We start from the raw sequence: 16509 nt of genomic DNA, 5'->3' as shown, positions 1-16509 counted from the left end.
CGGTGCGCTCCATATTACTATATGGATCAGAAGCCTGGCCGCTGCGCGCCGAGGACGTCAAAAGACTTTCAGTGTTTGACCATCGATGTCTTCGGAGCATTGCCCGAATCTGGTGGGAACACCGGATCAGCAATTCTGAAGTACGTCGAATGGTATTCGGGAGAAATAACTCACCCTCGATAGATGAATTGATCACACTGCACAGGTTGCGTTGGCTTGGCCACGTGCTGCGTATGCCAGTCGACCGACTTCCTCGAAGGGCTCTTTTCGCCCAACCATGTGAAGGGTGGAAGAGAGCCAGAGGCGGTCAAACAATGACTTGGCAGCGAAGTATGAAGGCCCTTACCAGCAAACTCAGCTGCGCTGGTCACTGCCGTCTTCCTGGATGGGGACCCCGAGATGGGCCACATCAATGGCTAGAGACATTATCAGACATGTCCCAGTCGCGCCCTCAATGGCGCTCGTGCATCCAAGCTATTGCCTTCAATGCATAGCTCCTTTTCCACTCCCACCCCCCGCTTGACAACCCACTGACAGTGCTGGATTTATGCACCAATTTACCAGCTCGCGCGTGCAATGCGCAGCTACCTACCCCCCAATCATCGGTGAACGAAACTGTGGCAGCTACAACCAGTGTACGACCAGTGCGCGGTTCTTACAGCTGACAATGATGATGATGATGATGATGATTTCAAGACATCCTTAAATGTATGTCTGTTGAACAATACCGAAACACTCGTAACAGGGTTCTTAGTTAGCCCCTCATACCGCGTTGGATAATGTCTTAACGATGAATATTATGTTTGGTACATGCATGCCTTTAGCCAATGAAAGTTCATAAATGGGCTTTCCATTGATTACTGATATCGTTAAACTAGAAACGCCTCGACCAAGCTGAAATGTGCAGCAACGCATGAGTATTTGTATGGGATGCCATTCTTTATCCTTTCGAACTCCGTACATGAAACCGTCAAGCAACGCAACGTCTGAGGGAAATGCCCGCATAGAGGTATACTAGTAAGTAACTTAGGGCTAACTCTGTCCTACAGTAATCCCCAGCCACAGTGACTCCGGCAAGTTCCCGAATGATGTACCACCGTATACATGTAACAGAAATATGGAGGATACATCTATAGTCTATCCAGACACCATCGGGTTTAACTGTTGGGTTGTTCCCCCATGTCTGCAGTGTTTAGAATATTCCGGAACAACGGTACTAGGATTGGATTTCTGTGACTATCATTGTGTAGACAAATATCTAACACTAGCTGGCCGTATGTATGCTTAGGGTGCATCTCATGATTAGCCGGGGTATCGGACAACATTCTGTGCACATACTGTGGGTTTCAACTGTTTTGTTGATACCCGACCATAGCTTCTCTCGTTCGCAAGTGGTTCGCCACTGAGAGGCTCCATTTCGGGTTGCCGAGTTGTCCATTGGTTTTCATTGCGTTGTGTTTTATTTACTCCTGGGAGCAACTTGCCTTAACACTGAGCATTCTGGGGTGTTAAGCAAGCACTGTTGCCAGAAGTGGATCTCTGTTACCGTCATTCGTTGTATGGACACAACTTACTAGGTGCTAGGCCCTTGAGTGGGTCGTATGAGTGAAACTTGTGTACACTGTAGGTCCCAAGTGGTTAGTTGTGCCCAAATGACTGGAAGATTTTGGTGACAGTGTGACAGTTGAGTTTCATTATCTGATGCTGGGCCTTATGATAGCGTTTAGGCGAAATGCTGGTTTAACTAAGCGAGTTTTTGGGTATTGTCTGCTATTTCATTGTGAAACCGGTTTGTTTTGGATCCCAGACTGGTCGCTTGAGACCGCTTTCATAATAAATATGCCGCATCATCCGTTTGTTCTATTAAATGTTAGATATCAGGTGTACTTGGCTTTTTCGCTTCAACTCAATCACAATCACACTTTCTCCTTTGTTTCTTGGACAAGGTCGGCCGCGTGGAAATACATCGAAATGGGACGCTGAAGCAGTTCACAGTCAATTGATGGCTGAGTGCATGGTGACTCCTGACTCCAGCAGCTTTCAAGGGAACGCCAAAAACTTTTCATCCATACCTACGACCGCTGTTTTGCCGACTGCAGTGGCACCGAACAGCTGTCGTACAGGGAACGGGGGAAGTAGCCTTAGTTATATGGGCAGTAGTGGCGTTGGTGCTACAACACTCACTCCTTTGAATACTGGCTCGTACTCAGCATCTCCCGGTGGAGCACCTCCGTTTACGAGCACCGGTGGAAGTTCTGTCGCCCCAACGCTTCGTGAACTGCTTGAAGAGACATGTAGTGGGTCTGGTTCGGGGGTAGCTCTTCTAGTTCAGCGCACTGTGGCACGTCAGATACAACTGGAAGAACGGATTGGCGAGGGAAGGTATGGTGAAGTTTGGAGGGGTGTGTGGCAGTGTGACCAGGTAGCGGCTAAGATTTTCTCCAGCCGTGAGGAATGCTCGTGGTTCCGGTAAGTTACCTTTCTCTTCTCCAGACTTACAGTTTTGATATTAATGTTTTATTACCTCACATGCTATTGGTCTTGATGGTTGATGCGTCGCTCCTGTCTTGTGTATATGTTTGGCTGTATACAATAAATGTTTAATAGTGTTTCCACTTGGGGACTTAATTGTGGAAAATATAAAATGGTCCTCCCGATTAGAACGTTCAATCTTAACTTAAGCAATTGCTGAAAAGGAATTCCCACGCCATGCACACCTGGCTCATGCTTAGTTAAAGGTATATTCGACGACTCTGGTCACAAAATGCCGGTTTTTCGCTTCAGCCAAACTGAACGCTCCTAGAATCCGGTGCATGTGCTGTTGTGTCGTGATGCTAGACCTATGCACATGTAGTCGATCCTTTGCGTCAGTGTCGTCACGATTGGTCTGTTTAGGCGCCGCTTAGTCAGGCTTAAAGAAGAACTGATGGTGCACGATGAAATGATGAAAATGATGCCAGTTATTGGGAACTCGAAATTTATGGGGTCGCTTCATCCCATTTTCCAGCTCGTTGTCACAACTTGGTGACACCCTCCGACCAATATTACTATGCTGTAGTGATTATAGTACTACTATCATCGGTATATCGGTAGTGGCACTTATGACGCTTGATCATTGTGGCAAGTGACGGTAAATGCAGCACGTTCACTGCCCATACAAACTACCTGTGCGAACAATACTTGGAGTATTACAACCGAGTATCGATAGCACTGGATAACTATATACATGATCATATAGATGCTTGGGGCTGGGTTATTCGGATGTTTTTCTCTTTAGGAATCAATGTGGTCAACTCATTCGGGTGGAAAGCAAAGGAGACGAGGCGCAGGGTGGATTTGTGGTTACTGATTCTATGGAAGTTCGAACGAAACGAGTCGTTCACATGGGTGGCCCGGCTGTTCTAATGTCAAACCGTTAGTTCGTCCCATTAACCGCGGTCTGCCATAACCTAGTACTAATACCCTACCCAAGTATTATCCGTAGAGCATACCACCCCTAATTCGACCTTGTTGGGCTTGTTCTGAACCTTCAGCATGCATATGTGCAATGAAAAGAGGACGAGATCCAGTTCGACAATCGTCCCAAGGCTTTGCCTGATGAACGACCAAGCTTTTCCTACTCAGGGCAGCAGTTTTGCGACCTTGTTCAATCACACTGGTCGTTCGGAGTTGAACAATTCACATCCGAGTTTTGTGTCGTAATTTCGTACCTGTCATCGACCATTATTTATTTTCCAGTTTACTCGAAAATTAACTTTCACTAGGTTATATCGACTGAGTTATCTCACATAGCCCTTGGTTATTTCTGCGTTGTTCACATTTCACTCACTTCTCAATTCACACATTCCCAGCGACTTTTACCACTTCGGTTATTTCCTGTTGAACGAATGCCTCCTTTCTAGGTGCGTGCGTAGTTATGCATGCGTGTACGCGCAAGCTTATGGCACGCGTGTTGTCCTGAAGCTTTTCTTTGCTCAGGAATGTGATGTGCGGGTATTGTCACGTTTTTCATGGACGGAATGTTTCTGGGTTTGGATAGAATCGGCTCGTTCCTACAATCTTTCTTTCTCTCTCTCTCTCTCTCTCGGGTGTGGGTGTTTTACTTCGACGTCGTTTCTCTGTGCTCTACCTTATCGCATTGATTTACAATGACAAGGTTGTTCACGCTTCAGCAGAGTAGATAAATTAGTACTTCCACGGTTTCAGTGTTTGGAATTTCCACCCTATATATTGTTTCTTTTCAGTTAGCATAACTAATAATGGTAGCGAAAATCGATGGGGGTTGCACGTCTTCGTGTGTTAAGCTTGGCCTGACATGGAACCATGTTCCAGAGTAGAGTTTGTCGATTGTTTAGTATGCTTTGCGTTGGGTTAGATTAGTGAAGATCGAGAAAACGCTGCCCGGCTGATACAGTCTTGCCATAACTTGATGTTCAGATGCTTTTGATATCCTCAACAAGTTGCTGCCTTTCTCGTATCTTTCCTAACCAGAACTTTCCTTTTTTCATGATTGTAAGGCCTTTGTAGTTGGTGCTGGTGTTTCGTTGTCCATGTTACTAGTGCTGGATCCAGTCTTAGAACATTGGACTCAAGCAATGAAGGCAATGAGGTCGACACCTGTGTAACACTGTGATACCCTCCTCTGAACGGGAGGCCTGTCATATTTATGTACGCTGCTTGGCCTGCCGGTATACTATCCGAAGTTGGGTTATGCTAAACCTCGCTTGAAGTACTGGATGAAAATTCTATCTATAATTTCATTTTCCCACGAAAAACTCCTTCAGTAAGGGACACGCAGTAAGATGACTGACTTGCCTCCAAGTGCGATTTATCCTTTCTACAGGGTTTGTTTGAATACATATTTAGCCAGTCATGCTTATTCGGTGTGTTTATATCAGGTCTACCTTATTCATTCAGGGCGAGATGCTATCTTTGTGGATTGATTATGAGTGTGTTAACACCGCCTTGCGACTACGTGAATCGGTTTATGGTCTGATTAGTACCTACAAGCCAGCTTGACTGCGCAATGTTTTGCCGTCAGCTGTTCAGTAGTTTAAATCCGTTCTCTTGCAAGTTCATGAAGCAGGACAGACATTAGCTAGTATTAGATGAAAAAGGCCCAAATGGAGACGACGCACACCCCCAGGGTCGTGCTCCCCGTGGCTCGACTCAGTTAGCAACCTGTCCATAACCCCAGTGGAAATTCCATTTGTCAGTCTACAGGGGTTTGCCCCTTAGGGGGATCTACTCCATTAGGTGTACCTTTGACCTCACGGACCCGCCACCCCTATACAGACGGACATAAGTGGGCTGATTTCCGGTTGTAGTATGTTTTAAGTATAAGAATGTTTACTCTATTGCGTCTTGGTGTAAAAAGATGTCCCGGTCCTTTGAATCGAGATCGAATCCCGCGTGGGCCGGATAGAAGTGGTGTTCTGCAAGACTGAAAGTTTGCATGGTTGTCCACCAGCACACCATTCAACTACACTTACAGTTGTCAGTTGCCCGTCATTATCACTATGCTGTTTAGCTTTTTAGTTCTCAACGAATCTTCATCTTTTTATCATTCACCCGTCAACTAGCGTCCTTAATTCACCTCTTCCCTGTTCTATAGGCCCGTCTGAATGGTGTCACGGGTGTGATCATGTGGCATGCATGCGGAAGATAGCTATTAGCAAACAGATGACGGTTGCATACCAGGCCTGAGGATCAAACGGGACTGAGTTGCCCTAGTTGGAATGGATGAATTTCGAAACTGAGTGTTTCTCCCCTTGGCTCCTTCAAGTCATCCCACTTTCTTCCACATCCTGTTTTGAAGCAACATTAAAATACTACATGCTGCTGAACTCAAAACTCTCCTTACAATGGCTTTATTACACAATACTGTTCATTCACCAACTATCACCCTTGATTGCTAAAATTTAGTTGTCTTTGCGTTTTCTGCCCGAGGTTTGATCTAATATTACTCACAATCTTGTTTACTTTCTTGTCATAGCGAGACGGAAATCTACCAGACCGTTATGTTACGTCACGCGAACATTTTGGGTTTCATCGCGGCTGACAACAAGGACAACGGGCTTTCAACAGAGCTATGGCTAATCACTGAATACCACCCATTGGGCTCTTTGTTTGACTTTTTGCATGAACACTGTTTTCTGCCTCACGCACTGGTTCGTGCTGTGGCGTCGATCGCCAACGGTCTTTCTCATCTACACATGGAAATTACCGGGACTCAAGTGCGTTACGTCACGTCGATTTGTTTTCTCCCTTTCCATGTTCAAGTTTATCGTCGCTGTGAATTCTGATTTTCACAATGAACCAGCCTCATCGTAATGCAGTTGAATCATGCACACTGAGAGGCTGTTTCTGTGTCGAATACGCGTGGGAAAAGTTTCTTTTCTAACTGTTGCTAACGCAAGTCATTGGGTAAACCATCAAGCTGTGCTAGACGTTGTCGTCTCGCAGCCGTAGACACGTCAGGTTAGACTGTCGTCGAGCGTGCATTTGGCTCTCATTCATAAGTTCAACAGCTTGTACACTCCTTTTGCTTGCCAGTAGAGGTACTTTCCATATAAAACGTATTGCTGCTGTGTGAGATAGTTTAGTCTCATGTCCTGCTAAGTTTGTACAGTACCCGTATGCTTAGGTCACTTCATCTAGAGGTCGTGTCGAACCATATACCGGCACCATGTATATGGGACATTATTAACAATAGATCTTTGACCAGCAAGGTCTGCGGAGATGGTAGCGGTCATAGTTCGGGACTCGCCACATCACTGATTAGATGTACTGGCGGAGACAACCCCATTACTAAGTCGCTGGTGCCCTCAACTTAGAGCTCCCATCGTCCTCACGCAGCTACCCCATTAGCCCAACCACCATGTGAGTGTGCTCAAAGGTAACTTTGTGTCCGTTCTCCATCATTCTACGCTGCTATTCTGCTTACCTTCTGTCATCTCCAACATCGGTTTCAGTTTGTCACTCACTAGCTTTTATGGCAGTAGCATAACGGCTGCAGCTCCCGCATGTTGATTCGTGTGAAATGAGGAAGATAATTAATTTGCAGTTCTAAATTAAGTGTGCTGGAGCTACTGCGCTCTCGGTACACGACTGAACTGGCCACCTCTGGTGCAAACTAACCATTAGTTAGTGATGTCGTAACTACTTATCCGTTAGACCTTAGTTCTATTTCTTAACCGTCATCTGTCCTACACCTCTCTTATTAACCCTTACGGACGTATTGGGTTTGGTTTGTCCAAGTTGGTTTAAATGAATACGTTTGCATCCATTCACCGGGTTCGGCTTTGTATACCACACTCTCCCCGTATTGTTCACTGTTAGAGGGACTTAGATCATAATGCCCGTGAAAGCCTTCAAATAGACCAAGAATCATGTGGATTAACCAACTCGTGCCGTAATTGAATTTGGTCACTTTCGTTCCTGGATCCCCTGTGCTCACAGGGGGTTGTAGTAGACGGGGTTGGAATTTACTACTCGGATCACTACAGTCCTACTGAAGAGAAACAACTTCCCAGGAAAGGTTAGAAATATCCCTTCCTCTTGGAAAGGCGGACTCACTGTATCGAATTCGCGTTAATCGTCAGTGTCTTACTCTCACGAAGCCTGATGCTCTCGTACATTTTGAAAAGACCGTTTTCTTTGTTGTTCGCATACGTACAGGGTAAACCTGCAATTGCACATCGTGACCTGAAATCTAGAAATATCCTGGTCAAACTGGATGGGGAATGTTGCATCGGTGATTTGGGTTTCGCACTAAAACTGGATTCAAGTCTGAGCTCTGTTGTTGATCTGCCCGCCCACTCGGATCGTGTCGGAACTAAGCGGTACATGGCTCCAGAAGTGCTGGACAATAGCATCCGCCATACCACCCCAGAGGCGTTCAAACAAGCGGATATTTACAGTTTGGGCCTCATATTCTGGGAAATGACGAAACGAGTTTGGGTCTACGGCCTATTCGGACCCGACGAGTATCAACTCCCATATCAGGTTGGTGTTTTCACTTCCATCCTGTTAACGATAAGTTTGGTTTTATTTCCTCTTACCGTGCTCTCGCGTCATATTACTGGCAGGTTTAGGTTGTGTTTATAATGGTGTATTTTTTACGACCACTCACAACCTGACCCTTCATCGACTTCCAGGCTTTTTCGGACCCGTTTTAATTTTTCACCTTGTTGTAGTTTGGCTCGGAGCTTCCGCTTTCCATGGGAATTCATAATATTCTCAGTGGTACGTAGAAAAATGCATAGAACGAAAACTGGACAGCTCAGGTGCATATCGGCATCTCCACATAAACCGTACCTTTTGTGGTATCTCGGGTTCTTTTTAATCGTCAACGATAACGTCACTAGGACTTGTCCGTTCGGACACATACTCCTCCAGTAGGCCCCGTTGAATTTTAAATCTGGACCCTAGATTTGAGTGGAAATAGTCTCCAATGAGCCAGACTAGCTGTCGAACAATGGGAAACACGTTGAAATATATTGAAAGTAACTGGTGCATGGATTTTTGCAGCGTGGATGTGACTTTGAAAATTCAAGAGACTCCACATCCACACAGGAAAATGAATAAGAAACAACTGAGGTATTAATTTCGACTGTCTTTGAATTTATCCACCAGAATCCATTCGAATCATGCTAAATGGCGATGGATGCTTACGAGCCCAAACAGTCGATAAGCCGAATGAAGTTCAGCCCCTTAGGCGCCCACTCGATGCTGCAGTCTTTCCGTTTTCCCTAATTTTTCTGCTTTTATAACAAGAGCGGATACTGCACACCGCACCCAACACATGAAGTGGAAACTCGCAACTTGGATCATCGGATAAATAGTTTCCCTGGTGTTGTTGGGGCTTAGATAAACCATGGCATACCATTGGTTTGGGATGCGACCACAGTAAATAGTTTCGCCCTGTGACTCATCTGTGACGCCTGTTCACATCTGAATCGTCGTGCTACCAAAAACGAGGTCCATCGGTCATGTGAAACAAGTCAACGGTGGCCTGGTCCTCGAATTTTGTTGGGCACCACATGAATGTGGACGCAATATCTGCAGCACATGAGTCATCGCACGACTAGATTGCAGGACTGATGTTAAGAGTGCTTCTAGTCAGAGCGACCCGCATTCAGATGAAAAGAAAAACGAAAATCTGGGTCACTAGAGCGGAGTTAACCACGAGCACGATGGCTTGTGAGTCTTAACATGTCAACCGATCCTTGATACTTTCACCCACGATGTCCAGCTGCTGCTGATTTTGGAAGATAAACTTACGAAGTCCTTTCGCAGAGCAGAACCATTGTTCGGATATGGTGTGTGCAAAAGAATTATTGCTTGAAAGAAATATCGCTACTGCATCTTCATGGGTAACCTTTTCACCACAATGCCAGGACAAGCAAACAAGCAAAAGGTATCAAATCTATCTGCCATAGAAATAATAGAATGAATCAGTTGAGAGGTTGTGGGATATTCCGTTATTATCTAGGGCATAGATAGGCTACGCTCCTGCAGAAGCAGCGAAATGGTAGCCTGGTATCATCCATCTACACGTTCTATTGAGATACGTGAGAGCCGTAGTGAACAATAAACCAGTACCAATTACAAATGTCGTATTTAACTTTCCGCGTTATGATCGTTCTCCCTTTCGGTGCCTTGCTGCCAGACCACCCTGAGGAAGCACGAGGGCTGAGATGGGGTGGCTTAGTTGTTAGAGCGCAGATTCACTGACCGAAAGGTCCGTGGTTCGAATCTGACCTCTGCATCTCGACTTTTCCTGTCTAGGCTTGGGCAACATGGCACTATCCCAGCTCTCATGTTTCCTTCGGGTGGAATGGCAGCTAAGCACTGAAAGGGTGTTGCAGCTGAACGATGCGCTGCGACGCAGGCTGAAGTATTACCAGTTTGCCCAAACCCATACAGGAGCAGACAAGATGCAGAGGTTGGGTTCGAACCATGGACCTCCCGGTCGGTAAGCTCGCCCCTCAACCACTGAGGTCTCTAAAGCTCTCTGCGTCAGAAGCAGAGAGTGTTATTTGGTGCTCACCTTGTTGGTAAGGTGCCATTTGGATCTAAGCATACAAAAACGTGAAGTATAGATTGATAGACGAAACAAACCTTTCAATGGTGTATAAGATTGTGTACCGAGTAAATGTTGCTTATAAGGATAAAATGTGACATGAAATGGGGATATTGACGCTTTTGTCATTGATCTGTTAGCTGAGATGGCTACTTTGATTGCGAACGTTTCGTCACCAACCGGGGAGACATCATCAGTGCGTTGTTAGGGCACGTAGTGGAGCGTAGCGATGGGTCCTCAATAACAAATATTGAAGTTTTCCCCGTTAGGTAATGATGAACACGGAATACTCTGAATGATAGCTAGTTCTGGACATTTTCTAATAATCGTCTACTGGTTAGTGCGCGCCGTGAACATAGAATGAGGCAGATCCTTTTCTGCCCCTCCTGATTACGATATGCATTCATTGACAGCGGCACTATGCCCTAACTTACTGGTCGTCAGCACTATGCCATGTGTACGTGAGAACCGCTGACTAGCCACCCGCTACTCAAAATGAAAGCATTGTCCAACTTTTTTTTCCTACCGGAACTCGCGCGGTTTGAAGCACCATTTTCGACAGGGACGCTCCACGATGCAACACTTCGTGGCCTTGAAGCACAGGCCTCCAGGTTCTTTTTTTATAAAAAATCAGCTATCTTCCCATGCATACATTATGAGTCGACCAAGTAGGTACCTACACTTTTCGAATTATGTTGGCCGAAACCGACCCCGAGTGAGCGTTCGTTTTCGTTGTGTTGCTTCCAGATGGACTATTTCGTGACCTGCAGACTTATCGATGATTGAACGGATCTTGGTCGTACATGCAACACCCACTATCCTGTCACCTCGGCTTTAGAATTATTTCTATGAAAGTTGCGTATACGTTTCAGCAATAATGACGTGAGAAGCCTTCAATCTGAAAAAAAATTTATGTACCTGTGGGTGTCTGTCACCAGGTTTTTTTTTAGCAAAGTGTGGATGTGGATTGAGTCAAGTCTTCGTAGTTTTATCGTTACAGGCTTGGAGTGCAACAGTCGTCGTGCCTTTCTGACACAGATATTGAAGCTCTCCAGCTTCTTCAGCCCGGAATCATCGGTCATCCTGTGAAATGGTGAACGGATAAGTCTTTTATTCTCAGAATTCCGGGCACTGCTAATCTTTTCCGAAAAATACACATTCGGTCTCGGTTCCTTATCGACTGGATCTCGTAATCGACTCTGGATTTCCTCATCCACACATTGTCTTAGGTTATACCCATGTGATAAGCGTCGCTCCGTTGTTACATCTGATATCTAGACCATTCATTATCGATCCAGTGGGCATCACCTTCGAGGTGTGATTCTCCTGTTGCATTGTGACATCACCAGATTGTGTTATACTCCAACTATCGGCAATTCAGTCAGCATTTCGTACCTATCAGGAGACAGTCGTCATATAGTAACGCAAAGTGTGTTCGATGCCACGTTTACACTTATTATTTGGGTGACATTAAAATACCAGCCACTGCATCGGTTCGACCGTCTCCGTGCAAAATTACTGGCACCTGCATTGTGGTAGAGCTGAGATGTTGGAAAAAACAATGCGCTTTGAAGGATTTAGTACGCTAACTTCTGTTTTGTACTAATGTGGGTCGATCGATATCTGTCTCAGCTAGCGGTAGCGGTGCGTATTTGGTTCTACAACTGCTGTCAAGGGAACCAGCTGCTGGCGCTTCGCTTTCTGTTTATCACCTTTTCTTTTGCTTGTCATTTGCAAACGCACGTGTACGGCGCCCGACCACGGCTGTAAAGACCATAACTTAGCGTGCCCTGTCTGTTTGCTCGCAACTGGACGTCCAACATCGATGTCGCCACAGCCCACATTGACTGATCAACACCGTCATCAGCCAAACTGAGCGGCACTCGGTGTGCGGCGGTGCATTCACACGTGCTTTTGGACATTGATTCTACTACCTTCACTACTGCTCACGGGTTGTGAATTATGTGCCGTGCAGGCGACATGCATATGCCAGTGGACACGCGCTCTGAGAACCGACAGATCATACCGTTTGTCGACTAGAGACGGTTTCTATCCTATCGATTGTGCTGCATGACTTCTTTCATCTGTTGTGTTCTAGGCGGTTTGTGCAGAAGCGAGTCAGCTATCCGCGATAAACAAACTTGTCCACTTTTTACCCATGTGTCATTTTGAAAATTCGGACCAAAGCATCGGAATTTGCCCTTCGGTTAATAAGTTTGGTTACACTGAACTTTAAGCGTCATGCCTGGAAGCGTAGTCCTATTGAGCCCTCGGTCATTGGAGGCAAAATGGCTGAAGTGGTTAGAGCGCGAATTTATTGACCGGAAGGTCGGTGGTTCGAACCCGATCTCTGTCTATCGACTTCCCCTGTCCGGGCTTGGACAACCTGGTAGTATCCCAGCCCTCGTGCTTCCTTCGGGTGGCATGGCAGCTAGACACCGGAAGGGTGTTACAGCTGAACGATTTTTCTTTCATGGTCATTATGACTGCCATCATATCACATAAATGCTCTCCGTCGCCGATCAACTGCCACACAAGCTGTGGGACTAGGAGGACGCCTCAAGTTAGGGAGTAAAACAGGATGAAGGTCTATGAACGCAATACATCCAATGTCTTAGTGTACATCGCCACCTCTTGCAGTGAGAGCCATCTGTGACACTTATTCACAGTGGTCCTTTGTGAGGTGCCCAATTTGTCCTATAAGTCGAAATCCATGGAGTTTCGATCTCTGAATAAAATAGTTAATTTTCGGGCAATTTGTGTACAAAGTTGAACGTCCACATGAAAACTAAGTTACCGTTAGTCTTACAATGGAGAAACTGTTTCATCCTTATTGGAAATCATAAGCAGTGCGTATCTCACGGATCTCCAGTGAAATTCGAACTCGAACCTTCCGGACTAAAGTGTTTAGCCCCGAGCGACTAATCAGTAATGTTATATTGGGATCAGTTGGTTGTTTCCATCCTTATCTATATTTCATCTTTCATTGGGAGTTCTTGTTGGCTTTACTGTGGTCTGTTTGTCACGGAAAGAACGTCGTCTGCAGTAGAATGTATAACCCTGAGTTCTTTGAATATCAAAGCTGCCATACGGGCCCTGTAGTCAAACTTAATTCAACTGTAGGAGATCCGCCTTTCACCTCTCGTTTGTTCTGTTAGACTTCATAGACGCCTATGTCCAGTTGAGAAGCGCACGGCAACGGAAAAGTTGTGTGGCTGCATTAATTTCCAACAACGTCGTTGTTCGCTTTCCTGTAACGTCTTTCGACTGAGCTGTGATTGGTTGGAGTATTTTCTTTTCCATGACCGAATCATCTTAAAACTCCGGCGTTTGCAAGTGATTTGATAGCCATAGGACTGAGCTGTCCTCGATTGACGCAGCGCAACACTACTGTGACATGTTCTTAACATTGATTAGAACAACCAAATTAACCCCCTGAAGTCCACACAGTGAGGCAGATTTCGTGTTTTTCCACAATGCACGCAAGCCGGGTTGTCCATCACTGTATGGCAATTTTGTGTATTAAGCCTATCAGTCAGCATCACAAATGCGAACAGTGGCAACCGAGAGAGCTTGACGTCTGAGCACCCGGACTGGCCATAACGAAGATAAATTAATTTGACTAGTGAAATTGGCACAGTACTGTTGTGGGGTTTGCGGGACATGTATTGTCCATACCCATACCGCTCTCGTTCGAACAGTCGTCCCACATCCTTCCCTTTCTCCCTCTGGTGTGGACTCACCAGAATTCACTATCATTGGAAAAATGTTCACTCTCTGTAAGGGAAGTCTACCCAACTGTTGGGCGGATGTGCACTGCCTACGGCTTGTCAGGAGAGGATTCACCTCAGTAATGGCTTTTAGAAAGATGGTAAAAAAAGATGTCTTTGTGACACAAAAATGAAGATTCGCCAATTCAGCACTTCTCACATTTGTTACATGTTTATTGTTCAAGGGCTACGCTCGTATGCGAATCCAGTTGTACAACCTCACACGATCAAGGTGATCAGCTGATTTGGATACAATTTAATATCATAGATCAATGGTATAGTGGGATGGTCTTTGTACTTGGTTTATCCATGAACTTGCTGACACTACTGTTATGCAGGCTGAGAGCGCATGGGCTGGCCAACGTGGTACCCATTTTAGAGATACGTCCTCCCGGGTTGGGGGGAGGAGAGGGAGCACACGTTCTGAGACGTAGTTTTTGTAACGTTTCACACATAAACCATTTTATTAGAAGCTGTTATTCACACCTCGGATTGCTAGGCTCACTGCTGCCACGTACCATGTTTGTTTGTTTGTTATACCTGTGATGGTACAACTTTGCTCACTTCACGATATTTTTCTTATTTTCAAGGATCTGGTGTCGCAAGACCCGTCCGTGGAGGAGATGAAGTCCATTGTCTGTGAACAGGGCCTGCGCCCAGTCCTACCAACAGTATGGTCGAATCACCAAGTGATCGCTGCACTTCAAGATGTCATGAGTGAATGTTGGTATGCTAGTCCAACGGCCAGATTGCCAGCAATGCGCGTGAAGAAATCTCTGGCTGCGTTGCGTAGAAAACTTGATATGAATCCTAGTCTCTCGGTTTCACCCCCGTCCGTACTGATCCCTCCAGAAGCCACACAAGGACTCCCAACCGGTGTGATATATTTCCCCCTAACCGTACAAAAACAACCTGTTGAGAAGATGGCGCAAAATATGTTGGAAAAAAGCCCAAAGAGTCATCAAAGCTCCTCCGTGGATGTGCATTCAGAAGTGAAATCATCTGGGTCTGAGGGTCGATCCAACCATGACATCCTCAACTGTGTTTCGGGGACTAAGTCCCTTGTGGTTAGTGGCTCACCGCTAGCTGAACGAAGACGTCTTCTGGGGGATTCAGAGCAACCCAACGAAACGAAGCAAACTGCGTGATTTACTGGAACTTACCGTGAACATCATCCCTAGTTCCACACACTGATCTCGTGATCGTAACAGTGATGGGCCTCTATTGTCGTCAGGTGCGATCGACTTACCGAAATCCGAAAAGTTCTTGCCGTCGATTCTTCCGCACCTCACCTGCTGTACTCGACCACTTCATCTGCGGTCCCCAGTTGCATTTCCTCCTCATCCGTTTACCGAAAACCCACCACATTGTCTCTCAGTTTCCTGCTTCTGTGAGCGATTCGGCGCCTGTGTAAGCCCGGTTCTTTCACCCCGTCCCCTGCGCAAATGTAGACATTGGTGCGCTTCTGATGACCTAAATATCATTCCTCAGATCTTGTTCGAATCGGCTTTATTGCTGTTGTGATATTTCGAACCCAACCGGGGAATCGTCTCTTCTCTGCGGCCTATGCGTTTGTCCTACCAGTCTGATTGCATGATATGCTCCTTTTGAAAATCGGCAAAACGGCATTTGTTCGTCTGTTTGTTCGTTATTTGTTCTTGTTTGCACACGCGTGCGGAGGCAAATAGACGGAACAACCCAAAGAGAGACAGACAGAGTGATGCACTGGTCTATGAAGTCAGTGATTATTTTCGGATAATTCATTTTTTCGTATTGTAGCCTTACTCAATGGGCCAGTGATCATTGCCTATTTGTATTCCTGCATAACACATGGTTTCGATTGCTTGCGCGCGAACTGAATTCACCATGACCAGGTGCATACTTGCCCGTTTAGCCCACCCTAATGAAGGACTGATCATCAACCTCGATCTCTTTTCATTTGGCGCCTTTCTACTGTCATTGTCATTCTTGCCAGCAAGTGAGCCCTTTTTGTAGTTTTTGTCTCTTTCACACGCCTTGTGTCTTTGTAATCCCATCCTGTTCACAGCACACTTCCGTGCTGCTACTTCTGTTACATACTTAGTCATCGATTTTTTGGGTTTCACCTGTGTGAGCTTGCGAATTGTACAAACTTTCTTTCACGCTGTTCCTGGTTTTAAACACTTTCTTCGATCGTGGTGGCTCGCAGGACTTTGGTTCGTCGTTCGAACGCATCGTTCGTGTTGACGATAGGTCATCGGAATATTTTCACCACTTCTATGGTTTGGAAGCTGCCTCCTGACCGAAAAATGCAGAAAGAGGACTAGGCGTTGGTCACAGATGGCCCTGGTTGCCGCCCGCCGACTGCACATTTGCCGTGCGTGTGTGAAACGGCCACCAAGTTTTACGAACAAGCCACAACTGAATAAGTATTTTGGCGACTTCTCTAACCTAGTCATAGCGCAGCAAAACGAAATTTTATGAGCCCACTCAGATTGATTCGGGCGAGCAAAACGAAATTTTATGAGCCCACTCAGATTTGATTCGGGCGCGTAATGCGCCCGAAAATCTAACTCAATTTTATATGACTATCGTCAGTGCGGTGCGATAAATTTGATGCTTTTCGTGTTTCGTCCCCAACGTTTGCTATCTAGCGTCGACCATAAACTTTGT

At 45.8% G+C, this 16509-nt stretch overlaps 1 protein-coding gene across 1 annotated transcript in view; it reads left to right on the top strand.

Annotated features, from left to right (window-relative positions):
• Positions 1 to 16012, top strand: part of T265_12515 (hypothetical protein) — a gene marked incomplete at both ends in the record, with an annotated part of 22907 nt that extends 6895 nt beyond the window's left edge. The window contains 4 exon segments of the mRNA XM_009164151.1: positions 1947 to 2469; positions 5996 to 6236; positions 7681 to 8007; positions 14448 to 16012. Of these exon segments, the coding sequence (XP_009162415.1) occupies positions 1947 to 2469; positions 5996 to 6236; positions 7681 to 8007; positions 14448 to 15005 (1649 nt within the window).
• Between the last annotated feature and the right edge of the window lie 497 nt (positions 16013 to 16509).

Source organism: Opisthorchis viverrini (genome assembly GCF_000715545.1).
Source record: "Opisthorchis viverrini unplaced genomic scaffold opera_v5_3, whole genome shotgun sequence".
NCBI lineage: Eukaryota > Metazoa > Platyhelminthes > Trematoda > Opisthorchiida > Opisthorchiidae > Opisthorchis > Opisthorchis viverrini.
This window is presented reverse-complemented; position numbering and strand designations above follow the sequence as displayed.